General features: G+C 42.7%; 1 protein-coding gene across 5 annotated transcripts in view; it reads right to left on the bottom strand.

Annotated features, from left to right (window-relative positions):
• Positions 1 to 14,222, bottom strand: part of Fli1 (Fli-1 proto-oncogene, ETS transcription factor) — a 128,734-nt gene that overhangs the window by 107,463 nt on the left and 7,049 nt on the right. The window contains exon 1 of one of the 5 annotated variants that reach the window (XM_048796121.1): positions 13,819 to 13,843. The exons of 2 other annotated variants lie outside the window; for them this stretch is intronic. Coding sequence is in view for 1 of the 3 variants with exons in the window: in XM_015499036.2 (XP_015354522.1) it covers positions 12,332 to 12,349 (18 nt within the window). In the remaining 2 variants the exon portion in view is untranslated. Of the gene's footprint in view, positions 1 to 12,331; positions 12,625 to 13,243; positions 13,267 to 13,818; positions 13,844 to 14,222 lie in introns of those variants that run through there. 2 more of the 5 variants (XM_048796119.1, XM_015499036.2) reach the window with 2 other exon arrangements.

Below are 14,222 nucleotides of genomic sequence, written 5' to 3'. Positions count from 1 at the left end.
ACATTGAGGCCTGGCTTAGCAGAAATCAGTAGGAAATCAACCAAGATGAATTAGTGCTCTTGGAGATGCCTCTTGCCACAGAGCTATACTACAGTTTTAATTTTTTCCCTTTCCACATCTGATCCTTGTAGAGAGAAAAAGCTACTTTCATAACATTCAGATGGCTACGTGATTTCTTAGATGCTTAAGTGGTCCCTATGGAAAGTGTCCTCTTCAGTTCCCTACGCGTGTTGTGACAATGGTCAGGAAACAGGACAGAGCTTGAGTCCTTGTGGGTCCAATGAGCCTTGGTATCTTTGCTCTTATTGTGGAATGTTAATAAAGAGCATGAATCCTTGATTTCTTCTTCTACTGTCTCTTACCCAGTTCTCATCTTTGGGTGCATTGTATCAAAGCCTTAGTTACCTTTCCTGTACAATGGTCCTTACTTTCTAAGAGTATGGGGAAGGATACTATAAATGTACACTATGTCATAGTTGCTTTGGAAGATAAGGTGGAAGTATAAGCAGCTCTCTTAACAGTGCTCATGTGCTATCCTGGGTCACGCACAGAGGTCTCTCACTAAGGATATGTAGAGCAGATAGTGAGGCCAAATGTCATGGAATGATATGGGACACTCCAGGCAAAAGAGGAAAGCAATGACCTTATCCCAATTTCTGGAATTTCTTCTTCTACTGACTTTGATGACACCTTTGGATACACATTGAAGCTTCTTTTCCTCCTTGTGTGTTCCTAGAGTTAGAATGCCAAACCCACAGATAAGTTGACATCTCTATATGAGAGAGGCCTGTGTGTTTTTTAAAATTTGGGGGAGGGGGTTTTCTTTTAAAACTATCTGTCATGCTAAATTAGGATAATAAAAGATTAAGCCACATAAAGAAAGTTATTCCAAATAACTCTTAAAGGTGTGTGTGTGGGGGGGGTGGTAGGGGAGCTCATTCACAGTTAATGAGGAGAATGGGTTAATTTTCCCTCTTTGAATGGAATCAAACTACAACTTGGATGAGTTCAAGTGGCTCATTGACCTCTAATAATTGTGCATGGGCTTCATTACGATGCTGCACAGGTCGCTGTGAAAAATGCCAAGGCAGGCATTCGGCCTACACATCGAGAATGAAAAATTTGAAATAATAGGTTCTTTAGGGCTAAATTATGTTTGCTCCCAAGGATCCTTGGAGCTATAGTTTTCTTTGTTCTGCCAAAGGAAAAAGGAAATACATCAGGAAGCTGGGCCAGTCCGCAGGAAGTCTCACTTGGGCTGATAAAAGGAACTGATGTGAGGTGGCTTTGGATGCAGTTATAAGTCAATCAGCCTTGAAATAACAAGAAATGCTATTCAGGAGAAACTGGAGCCCGAAGTCAGCCTTGCTCGATGATTTCCTTTTAACCTTGCAGAACATTCCCTTCTTTGTGTTTCTTATAACCTCCTAAATCTGTTATTTTTAAAAAATCCTGTGTACTTTTTATGAATAGATGAGTAAAAGAGAATGAAAAAAAGAGCAAGAGTTAATGGAAGAGAGAAAAGAAAGAAAAGGCAGGGAGGTAAATGAGGGAGTAGGGTCAAGTCAAAGACTATGATATTCTCTTTTGAGTTACAAAACTAATTTCTAATCACATCTTTAGCTCATTATGGCAAAACAAAACCTGTTAGTGTCACAGTCTCTTGCCAGATGAACAAAGCCAGTTAAGGTCTCTTACCTGGACTTCTTGAGTAACAGATACTGGAGTACTGAGAAATGTAATGACTCTGATCAGTGCAGACTGTGGGTGGGGGTCACTAGACCAAAAGACAAACCAAACAACAAAACTAAGGTGTTCCTCAACAGATGGGGCAGGATTGGAATCTAAGCTACATGGAGGTATATGTGTCAATCTGGTGACGTAGCACAGTGGCTAAGCTGTATGGACTTTGGAGGCAAACAGAATTCAGTTCAAATTACTGCTTTCCCACTTTTTTGCTTATGTATATCCTTGGGTAAGTTACTAAATGTCTCCAAAATGAAGTACATCATACGGTTGTTACAAGGGTTAAGTGTGGGTATGTCCTAGAGGTTAGAATATTAGCACTAAAGCCAAATAAAGAACTTGCTCTTTTTCTTCTTATGACTGTGATTACTTTCCCTCATTTTTATTCTCCGTTAGATGAAAGGTGTGTCTCTTGTTCTAAGGGAAGTAGTATGGAAAAAAAGGCCTTAGCTGGGGCCACTGGGGCCAATGCACATGATGGGTGATACAGTTTCAAACTGAACTGATGCCTTTTGGGGTTGACTGTGTTTGCCCATAGCACAGTACCACTTCCTGTTTTAAGAAGAAAAAAAAAAGTCATCCAGAAAATTCATTAAGAGGTTCAACATTCTTCTTGGACATCAAATAAGTCCTCAAAATATTGTTTTTTTTTTTTTAAGAGTTAAGTGTAAATGAATCAAAACCAGACAAATTCAATTTCCCTTCAATTAAACAGGATTTTTTAAAAGTCCAGGGGAAAGGCGCTTGGGGCCAAATGTGTTTAGGTTTTAAATAAGACCCATTTTGGAAAAATGTCTAAGACCCCAGAGCAGATTCTGGCCCTATTCTTAGTTTGCATTAACATGGAGGGATTGGCACAGCTCCAGTGTCACTTGGCAATGAAGACAACCAGCTCCCAGAAATTCACAAAGCATCTCCTAAGAGCCCTAGCCTTCAACTGGTCTTGGAGGTCACTCCACCAAGTGAAACTTAGCCCTGAGATTGAAGGAAAAGAGTCATGTAGGACCAGATAGAACATCTGAGAGGTTCATGCATCCATATCCCAAAATGAGATGCAAGAAGAAAATGTGTGTGCATGTTCAGTCATATGGACATGAGAGCCAAAAGGAAATTTTGAAATTATGCCTTCATTTTATACACAAGAAAAAGTTTAACAGAATGAATTATTTACATGAGTAGTGAAAAAGTAAAGTGATTTGCCTAAGACCCCATATCTAGTCCTAGGTAAAGCTGGGGCTATGAATTGGCTAGACTATTTTTCCCTGTTTTAATCATACAATAGGATCCAAAAGTCACTATGATCAACACATTTGGGATAGAATGACTTTTTTTTACAGTCTATTTCGAGTAGTCACCCTTTATTTTTTACATCTTTGTATTTTTAATTACAAAACTAATATGTGACAATGATTAAGAACATAAAATACTCCACAAACTTAAAATGTGCAAATTCTACTTTTTCATGCCCAGAGGTAACTCACTACTTTTAATCGTTTCTTATATATCCTTCTAAAAATTGTCAGCACATAATCTTACATGTGTGTTTAAATTTTTTTTTTGCATAAGTGGGACCATATATTTTAGAATTTGCCTTTTTTTTCCACATAATAATATACTTGGAGAACTTTATAAATCAGTGTATATGGCAATTGATTTATTCTGTTTAATATTAGCAAGGTATTTTCTTGTATGAATTTTCCCTCATTCATTATCCAGTCCCCCAATGATAGATGCTTAATTATTTTAATTTTTGCCATTACAAACGATGCTATAATAAATATCTTGTATATATATCTTTGGTATCTGAATGAACATATCTTTAAAATAAATTTTTAGAATTGACATTATTATCAAGTTTGCATAATTATTTACCTTCTCAAATAGATGTTGCCCTCTGGAAGATTATACCAAGTTATATTCCTACCAAGAGGGAAAGACAGTGACATGTTCTCTCATGCTTTCTGACATGAGGCACTATCTAGTTGTTTTAATCTCTGCTCTCCTCTTAGGTCGCAAGTGTATGCATTTTATTATTTGAATATCTTTATGCATGGACCTGAGATTCTTTTCATTTGTATTTCTTTTTCTAGCATTGCTATAAGCATTTTAACCTATTTTCTATCAAGTGATCTTTCTCTTACTGATTTGTAAGTAGTTTCTTTGTTTAAGACATTAAGTATGAGAAATAGTCTTTCACAGTTTCTCATTTATCTTTTCTCTTTGTCTGTTTTTGCAGTGTTAGGGATCAAACACAGGGCTCCAGGCAAGTATTCTACCACCGAGCTACATTTCTAGTCCCTACCTTTCCATTTTACTTTGGGTATTTTTCTCCATGTTAATATATAAATAGAGGAACTTAAGCTGAATGGGAGAAGCCAGAAAGTCCTACCTTTCTGCAAAAGTTCATACAATGGACCAATAGCATCAATGACAAAGGAGCAACCTGTCAAGTGGCTGCAACTTTTGGGGAAATGTGTCTAAATGTCCTTATAATCTACAAATAAAACTGCCCCAATTGGCAGTGCTTCATTTGGAATCACCAATAGTCAGAGCTTAAAAGCAGTTCTACCTTCTAGAAGAGACACCTTGTTCTTGCTCACTTGTGTGTTAATTAAAATGTACATGGATACAGGAAACATTTTAATTAACACTACATTTGGCAGTGTGATTCAGTTTTTTGATGTATGAATAAATGGATGACTATAAATTAAAGTGATAAATGTCAAAAGACAAAATGACTTTGCAGACTAAATCTAAATATGTGCTTTTATACAGATTATTACAGCTTATAACTTGAAGACAACTCACAAGCTGAATAATTTTACAATATTAACCTGTTTGTTTTCACATTTTTGCCACATGAGTTTTTAAAAATCATTCACTTTCAGACTCCTTCCCACATAAAATCAATGAACACTCACGTATTCAGAACCAACGACTCTGCTACTGGAATGTTAGATTTCAGTAGACATGTGAAACCCACACATGTCTAGAAATTGAAGGTTAAAGCTCCCCTGGCAACTGTAATTCTGGCCTCTTGCAAGTGTGCACTGAGATATGACATAAAGGCTTTCATTACCTTGGACACATAGCACTGGTTGGGTAAATGGGCCTGCTCTTGGGAAAGAATTTCAGTATTCAAGTCTGCATTCTCCTTGAGGTGGTTTGAAAAATTTCATACCCTGGGATTTTGTTCATATACTTAATGGCAGATACATTGTTCCCAGGAGATGAGAACTATCTTAAATATTTCAGTGTTTTGTTTCATTTTTATAGGTATGAGAAATTTTGAAACTGCTATAAAGTTGGCCTGAATTATCTGAAAATGTATCTACACCCTCAATCCTGAACCAGTTTGGAATGATAGTGATAAGTCTCTTAAGTTTTGCTTGGATGAAATGTCCATCTTTTTTTATTTCCTTTTTTATTCCTTATGTATTTTTCAAAAAAATATTTTTTTAGAAATAAGTTGCAGAGGCTGGCCTCAAACTTGCAATTCTCTTGCCTCCCAAATCACCAGGATTACAGACATGCACCACCACTCCGGGCAAAGAGTCAGTATTTCTAACTGAGGCAATGGACTCAAACAACCCATGAGAGAATGTCAGACCTGTCTAAATTTCCATATTGATTTTAGTTTCAGGGAAACAACCTTCCTTTTCATCTCTACTATCTGCTGATTCATTCTCAAAAGTATCTAAAGTTGTAACCTAGGACCAAGTGCCTGATTGAAAAGAGCTCAAGGGCTGAAGGTGTAGTTCAGCAGTGGGATGCTTGCCTAGATTGTGTGAGCCCTGAGTTAGATCCCTAAGAGCCAAAACAACAAACAACAACAACAAAACCCCAGCTGAATAAGATCCCCAGATCCCTGGGAAAGAAGACACATTTGAAGGGGCAAAAATGGTAACCACAGTTTTATTAGAGCTGGTGAAATAGGATTTCTCCTCCCTCCCTGCATGTCATATTTAATAAACAGGTGTCTCTAAAGAGCACTGATGACATTTCTGGTTGTCTGAACCTATCACTGGTTTTCTAATCCTGATGGCTAGTCACTTCTCATATGGATTCCATAAGTAATGGATCCACGCCCATCTCTATTTCCTAAGGGGGAGGACAAGAGTAGGAAAGATTCAGGTACTAAGGATCTACAGCTATGTAGATTATGCCTCTATTCAAAATGTTTTCATTCATTCTTTTTATATATTTTATAAGACCCAAATCATTAGTTATGGTTTTTAAGGTCCTCTATAATCTAGTTTTATCTAGTCTTTCCAATCTCACTTTCTCCTTGAATCCCACCCTAAATATTCCACTCTTCTTAGAAAGCCCTTGACCATATCTTTCTGTGTATGCATACCTCAAAGCCCCAGATCCAGATCCACCTAAGCCAAGAGGAGTGTGGCTGGTGTGTGGAGAAAAAGCAGGTATTCTGCAATCAGAAGCATGGGGCTTGAAACCCAGCTCTTTCATCTCTTAGCAATAATCTTGGGCAAGTTGCCTCACACTCTCTGAACTTTCATTTCTTCCATATAAAAGGGAGATGTGGTTATATGACCTCCCTCAGGGCTGTTGCAGGGATGAGATGCATGAGTGCCCATGAAAGTGCTCTGCACACAGTAAGAAACTACATGAAGAACTGCTATCATTAGGTCTTTCCCTGTCTCTTCAGCTGTAATTGCTTTTTTCTTCCTCAGGACTATCATAGCACCACTGCACCCTGTGGGCACACATGCACAGTTTACCCACTGGCTAGGTCTCCCAGGCAGCAGCCTGTTGGCTGCTAGTATCCTCCCCTCATAGAATGTAGTCACCTAATTTAGTTTCTGAATAACAATCATGCAATTACATTAATATGGTTTGTCAGTTTATGTTGCCCATGAAGCTGGGGTTACAGATACCTCTAAGACCAGCTCATTTTGCACCGAAAAGGGTTATTTCATAGATAGACTCATTCCACCAAACTTCACAGATATTGGCCCTATAGGTGACAGTATGGGAATCAGTGAATGCCTCTGGCAAAATACCTCAACAGGATACTGGTGAGTTCATCAGGTCAGTAGCAGAATTATAATATGCAAAAGAGTGATATCACTTGGTAATCCATCCTTTTGATGAATCAATACATAAATGGGATAAACACTATAGATATGAAATCATTAAAACAATAGAAAATGAAACAGGGTGTAGTCTTCTGCAGAGGAAGAGACACCTGCACAGCTTTGAGATTAGGGCTAGTTCAAGGCTTTATGAGATGTGTGTGTGTGTGTGTGTGTGTGTGTGTACGCACATAATGGCCAATGTACTTTAGTCTACTCAATTTGTTACAAAACAATAAGAAAAAAGATAGATTTAGAAAGATTGTTTTAAGTGCAATCTTCCAAAAGAATTAAAATAAGAATAAGAATTATTATCAAATTTGTGTAAATATTTACTTTTCCAAATAGATGTTGTCCTATGGCAATTCATGTTATCCAAAACAAACATTGTTCTGTACCTGTATTATTCAACTAAGAAAATAGTACGTTTTCCATTCTAATCTAAAAACCTATACATCAAGTTTCAGATTTAGTGAGTTTTTAATCTGGAGATATGTTATGAAATTCGAGGTAGAATATATACCCCATTCACTAGAAATCCCATCTGGTAGCTCAATAATATTAACATTTTTCAAACTTGTGGGGAGGGCATTAGATTATTCTGTTTCTAAAAAGAAAAAAGGCTTAAATCAGTCACCTTTTAAAACCATAATTTTTTAAAAGATGGTTTAAATTAGCCTACTTTTAAAACAAATAATAAGAAACTATTAATCCCAAACAAAGGGAGACATTGAAATCCTATATTTTATCTAATGTGATTGTTATCCAAGGTATTTTTACTACACAGTCTTGAAAATGGATCCATAAGATACATCCTAGTACAATTAAATATATTTTATTTAAAATTCAAATATTCAATTATTAAAACTTTTTTTTAAAAAAGATTCAGTCTACCTGTCCATGTTGGGTAAAGGGGTCTATTGATTATTTAAATAAAATATTATATTTTTGGTTGTTCCCTGGTAATAAAGACTTTGTTTGCTTTGCCCAAAATAATAATAAAAAAAAGAATTTATTTTGGAAAACAGTTCTATAAATCTTATCTGAAACTTTGGAATTTTTTTTGAAGTATGGAGATAATTTGAGATTATACTAATGCATTTTTCATTAACAGAAGCATCTTTAGTTCAAATGCCAGATTCTTCATGATTTCTCGTTTAAAGTCTTCTCTTTCTCTCTCTCTCTCTCTCTCACACACATATCCTGGCTCCAGAATTATAAAATTCACAATAATGTAACAAAATCAAATGATATCATCATGGTATTGTGGAAAGGACACTGCCCAATGGGTCAGAAGGCCTGAAATCTCACCCTTTCTCTGTAATAGGTTAACTCTCTAATTCTGGACATTTCATTTAACACTCCAGGCCTCAGCTTTCCCACCCATAAAATGAGACTGTCTGGCTAAATATGCCCTAAAGTTCTAAAGTTGCAAGCCCGTGAACTTGAATTAGAATAGTAATGAGAGTAGAAGGAAACTTTTTAGTGGAAGTTATTCACACACAAAAAAAACCAGAATTCACCATTTGGTAATTATCTTGGGGGATGGGTCATAGGAATAGAGAAACTGGCCAAATCTTGCCTGGAGTGCTCTCCAATCTAGATGACATGAAGGTTAAAAGGTGGGGGTGAGGTGGAAGGCAGCACCCCCTCCTTGAGGACAGGAACAAGTCTGTGCCTATGTATTCCTCACTTGTCTGCTTCTTCCCCAGAATTTCTCCTTATATTTCCCTCCCAAGCATATCTGAGGCAGACTCTTCTCTGGTACACACAGCCCATTGGTGACCCGGCCTTTCTGGCCCAGTTTACTTTCCCATCATTTACTGATTGTGTGGTGCTATGACTTTCTGAGATAGAAGATGAGAACAGATAATACCTCTGCTCAGCTGGGACTGTTAGAGGCAATCTCTTTGACCATCCTAGCTGGTACCATTCCATCATTTTCTATGCCCCTAACCTGCTTTATGGCTCTCCAGAAAATATATAACGTCCAGACATAAATCTATTTCTGTGTGTACCCATCACCTCCACTCAGGTGTAAACTCCCAGACAGTTTTGATCCACAATACATAAAACAGAGCCTTGGAACCTAAGAGTCACATCAAAAGTATCTATTGAATTAATGAAACATTATTTTGGTTAATCCAGATCTGTGATCTAATATTCTGACCAATAGATCCACACAAACCATAATCCAAAGGAGAAGCTGAACTAATGTGTATCCAGCTAAGGTAGCAGATTTTATTTCATCCTTACTGTGACTTGTGTGAGGAGGCACTTTGGCCCCATTTTATAGATAAGAAAACTGAGACCCAAAGAGCTAAGTTCCTTGTTATAAGGCACCTAGAAACTAAGCAGTAGAACTGAGAAGGAACTCAGGTTTTTAAACTCCAAGTCTACTCTTCCTTTCCTGCTTCACAATTTCATTCACCATGTCTACCTCTTTTCTGATTATATCCACATCTTTGATGGTATCATATGCATTTAAGTTTCCATGGATGAAATTAATTGGATTCAACTGAAGCCTGCCTAGAACTAAGAGGCAGTTTTAAAAACCAGGTCATTTCTTCAAGCAGCAAGCAGTACCACGTGCTTTTCAACACTGATCATATCACTGTGGGGAACAGGGGTGGGGTAGGGTGTTGTTTAGTATGACAGGTTACTTTGTGGCAAAAGAAGAGTAACAAAATTTAGTGTTCCCAATATGATACTCAAAGCCTTCCCAGGAGATATTCTTGAAAGACAAGTGAACATAATACAAAAGGATTTGCAACAAGTGCAGTGTGGTTGGGAATTTATAATCCCATGGAGTTGTGCAAATTATGCACAAAATAAGGGTTTGTGTGTGTGTGTGTGTGTGTGTGTGTGTGTGTGTGTGAAGAAATCCAGACTGTCCTGGCATCCTAGATCAAATACTTCCAGAGTGCTGAGACCCACAGGCATTTTTAAATATACACATGCCTTATGTTTGAGGAAGAAATATGCAGGTGCATAAAGTCACATCCCAGAATCACTCAAAACTGATTTTTTCAAGCCACTCAAACTGCAAACCCACATGCTGGGTTAGTGTCTACAAATTAGATCTGCTCTGTAGTGTCTTTAGACCTGCTAGTTTAGCACAGGACTTAGTGTACATACAGATAAGTATTAGTAAATGAGCAAAATATTCTAGGCATAGAAAAACTTGGAAAGATCCTATTGCAGAGGTACTGCAGTCCCACTGTTTTGTTTTTACAAAGATTATGAAGCTCAAAGAGGTTTAACAGATTGTGCATTCTCACATAAGAGCAGAATTGGTTGGCTTCTCTCCCAGTTCACTCTTCTCCAAGCTCAGTACTAAACCATCATGGGAGTGGGATCCTTGGAACCCCAAGATTCAAAGGTCACATGTGAACAGGAACCTATGGCTTACACATAACCAAAATATCAAACTATTCACTAAGGACTCAATCCTTCCAAACCTTGGGGACTGAAGACAGCTGGACAAGCCACTGCTCTATGGGTTACTCTGTAGCCAGGTAACCTGGCTGAGAGATAAGGGTGGTTGGTCATGGAAAGGGTTTGGAGTGGCTCAGGGTCTCCCACCATGTACCCTAAAAGAGACCTTCCCTCTCATCTTTGGCATGAAATGCCAGGTTCCTTGTCTAGGGCTGTTCTCACTAACTGCCATGCCAATCCCTAAGTGTGTATCTAAAGAGGTTAGCACATCCTGGGTACACAGACCACAGCTTCCTCCCCTTGCTCAGGGCCTTTGCTTAGAGTTCTGAGCACTGTGAAGATATTTCTTCACTTCTCCTTAGGGTGTCCACATCAAGACCCTGGAGCCATCTTACCACTCTTCTCTATCAGAGGGGCATTGCTGAGGTAAGTGGTTAAGTGTTTCAATTTAGGGGGGTTGTCTAGAATGAAACATCTCATTACAGAATTCAGGGATTCGGACACTTGCATGCATGCACCAAAAGGAAACAGAGAAATAGGTGTACAATTGACCCAGTGACCCTACTCCCAGGTCTCTACTGTAACCTCTCTCACCCACTCACTTTTAGTTTGAGGAACCCAGAGACTCTTAAAGGCTCCCTTTAACCCATTACAATCAGTTTTCTCATCTACAGATTTTCAAGTTCCTTCAGTTGGTTGGTGTCTTTCACCTAAGTCAGCATTTTCAAACTTTCAGAAAAAAAAAAAAAAAACCTAGAAAATTAAACCGCGACGACCCCACCCAGATGATAAAAATCTCTTGAATTCTCTAAGTCCAACACCTTAGCCTCCTCTCACTCAGCCCTGAGCAGAGTTGTTTCCTTAGGGTCCTGGGGAATGGCGGGCTCTGCCACTCCTTACCTCACCAGCCTAATAGTTTTTCCAGACAAACGCCTGCTTGGTATTACATGGCAGCCTGGAAGCTAACTTCTGGTCCCATTCATTCCCCTAGGTTTTCTAAGGCCAGTCGCGTTAGGGGGTGTCCCTCCTCTCCGTTCCTGGTCCACTTCCCCCTTTCAGAGGGAGCAAGCAGTGAACTCTCCTTAAGACCCTCACTAGTTTCTCAGGCTGCACTTTGCAACCTAGACCCAGGCGTGGCGGCGCTGATGAGGTTGGGATTGACAAGGCAGGCGCCAGGACCGCGGGCTCTGAACCCGCCACCACCGCCGGGGGATGTCTCTGAAGGGCGAGGGACTCTCGCTGAGAAGACAGCTCCCGGAACCCGTCCCCTGAAGCTGACGCATGCCGGGGCGCGAAGGATTAAGGCACTGGGTACAGAGGAGCTGAGCGGACCGAGGTTGGAGATGGAGATTCCTTGCCCGAGAAGCGGCGAGGCCGGACCGTTAGTCCCGGAGAGCCGGCTAGCCGAGTGCTGAGAACTGGGCAACAAGTAGCGAGAGGGAAAGGAAACCAATCTCCGCTGACATGTAAACAGGGGTTTCCATCAGGAAGAGCCCGCTCAGGCAGACCCTCGGACACACTCCTTTGCACCCACATCCGCCTGCTACTAATCCACTTAGTCGCTCCGGGGCCCATCAGGCAGGGACCCGAGTGAGACGGCTGTTGCCACTGCCCCTGCCCCCGCCGCTTTCGGCCTCTGGCGAGAGGAAGCTGGCCGCCAGAGCCCTGCGCCGCAGCCAGGGCGCCCTAGTTGCCGGGTGGAAATGGTAGACCCGAAGGTCTCCCGCCCCTGACTCTGATCCGCGCCCGGGGTCTCCAGCTTTTAAGCCGCCGCCCGCTCCTGCAGACCCGCTGGCAGAGTGGCAGGAGGGGGCCGGACTCCCTTTAGCAGAGGGAATGTGGGGAGATCGCCCTCCGTGGGGAGCCTGGCCGGCCTCCCCGAAAGTGGGACTGACAATCCGAGCAGTGGAGGAGACCGCGCGAAACGGGGGCGCGGAAGGAAGGGAGAGAGGCCACGTCTTCCGGGACCCCGGAGCCCTGCGCCCAGCCTGCCTGCCGCCCCACCGCGCTGCTGGGCCCCGCAGCCCGGCACCCACTGCCCCGCCACTTACCTTAATAGTCCCGTCCATTTGGCCAAGTCTGCAGCCGAGCCCCCCAATATTCCACACATTGACCCGGTTACAGCCTGACCTCGCAGCCCCTTCAGATTAGCCCGGCGCGGCCTCCCTGGCGCCCTGGGCCCTCCCTGAGTGCCCCCTGTGAGCGCCCTGCCTCGCTCCCCTGTGCACGTTTGTTGTTGTAGCGGAGCGAAAAAGAGACAGTTAACCGGATGAAACTTTTTTTCAGCTAATTTTGGGAAGTGACTTCACTTTGCGAACGGGGAGGAAGTCCTATCTCTCTCTCTCTCTCTCTCTCTCTCTCTCTCTCTCTCTCTCTCTCGCCTCGCGCTCTCCTCTCTCTTCTCTCCCCTCTGCTCTCCCTTGTCTTCCCTCCCCCACACCCCCTCTTCCTCTCTTCGCCTAGTCCTGCTTTTCGCATCACACACTGTATAAATATACGCGGAGATGCCCAGATACATTCATGCACTACGCACACAGGATACTTGCTCCTGGGAGATAAGAGCTAGCTGGGAACAATGACGGGGTCCACGCCCAGCGTCCGCGCCCTGATTCCCCGCAGTCTGCAACCAGCCCCCATCACCTTCCCCCCAAATCCAAAACCATACGCCTTTGGCTTCTTTCCTTTTCCTGGGGCCGTTGGCCGAAGGTGGCCCTCCTGACTCATTCACTTTCCGTTTCTTCCCACAGATAGGTTCATTAATGCTTTTTCCAGCCGGAGTCAAACTTTTTGGGAATGGGAGGACCGCGGGAGAGATTACTAGGGCAGGCAGAACCTGGCGCTTACTCCTGAGAAGATTCGGACGCAGACCGAGGCAAACCAACCATTGGAAAGTGCATCCAATGAGAATTTTCCCATTCGGGCCCTCTGATGCTGACATGAGAAGGACTCCCGCAGAAGCTCACCCACTTATCCACGCGGATTCGGGGCGATTTCAGGCTGACCTGAGCCGGCAGGGGCGCAACTCGATTCCGGGTGCATTGTTAGGAAAGGGGCACCCTTCTGGCGGCGCGCCTCGACTCTCGGCTCCCGGCGTCCGCGAAGGACTGGGACCCGCGGCACCCTAAGTCAATCTACCCCGTCTTCTTGGGTTAATCCCTTCGCGTTTAACGGGACCCGACGGCCCAAGCCTCGGCAACCAAGCCAGAGTCCTTCTTGCAATTCTACCATGGCCCCCAAGAAACTGACACTACGGCGGATGTTCCCTCCACGCTGGTCAGCAGGTCCCCGGAGCGCAGCACGCAACAGCGCCACATAGACCCAGACTTCTCCCGGAATGAGACAAGGGGGCCAGCGCTCCAGGCTGTCATCCCCATCCAGCCGGGAGACCAGCCTCTCCTCGACCCACTTGTCCGGCCAGGCTCACCCAGAGACCTCCCAGTTCCCCTGCTGGGCCGCCGCGCTCTCTAGTTAGGGCAGCCTTCAGTGGTCCGGGCGTTCTCGGCCTGATTCCCTCTCCCCAATCTCCAAAACAGGTTACCTTGTCCACGCTCTGCAGACCACGCTTGTGACTGTCTCACTTTTATTTAAGAGTCCGCCCGGGGAAAGAGGAAAAAAAAAATCCAGAGAAGATCCGAGTGAAACGGAAAGAAAAATATTCAAAAGTGTGTCCACAGCGGAGAAAAAGGTGACATTAATTCTTTATTTCTTCAGGAGCAATTGAGCCTGAGAGCTCGCTCGCCCGCCTCCCTCCCTCCCTCCTTCCTCCCCCTCTCGAAATTAGTCTCATCAATTCAGCTCCAATTTTGGGTTCGAATACAGACACGGGTCTGAACGTGACCAGACCTGGAGTGGCGGGTGCAGCCTGCCAGCAATTGAGACTCCGTGTGCGTGGGGGGGGTGGAGTGGGTGGTGGTGGTGGGGTGGCGGCGGGACGTCCCCGGC

This window comes from Marmota marmota, unplaced genomic scaffold, assembly GCF_001458135.2.
Source record: "Marmota marmota marmota unplaced genomic scaffold, marMar, whole genome shotgun sequence".
Lineage (NCBI taxonomy): Eukaryota > Metazoa > Chordata > Mammalia > Rodentia > Sciuridae > Marmota > Marmota marmota.
The sequence above is the reverse complement of the archived record's forward strand: the minus strand, read 5'-3'. Positions and strand labels throughout refer to the sequence as shown.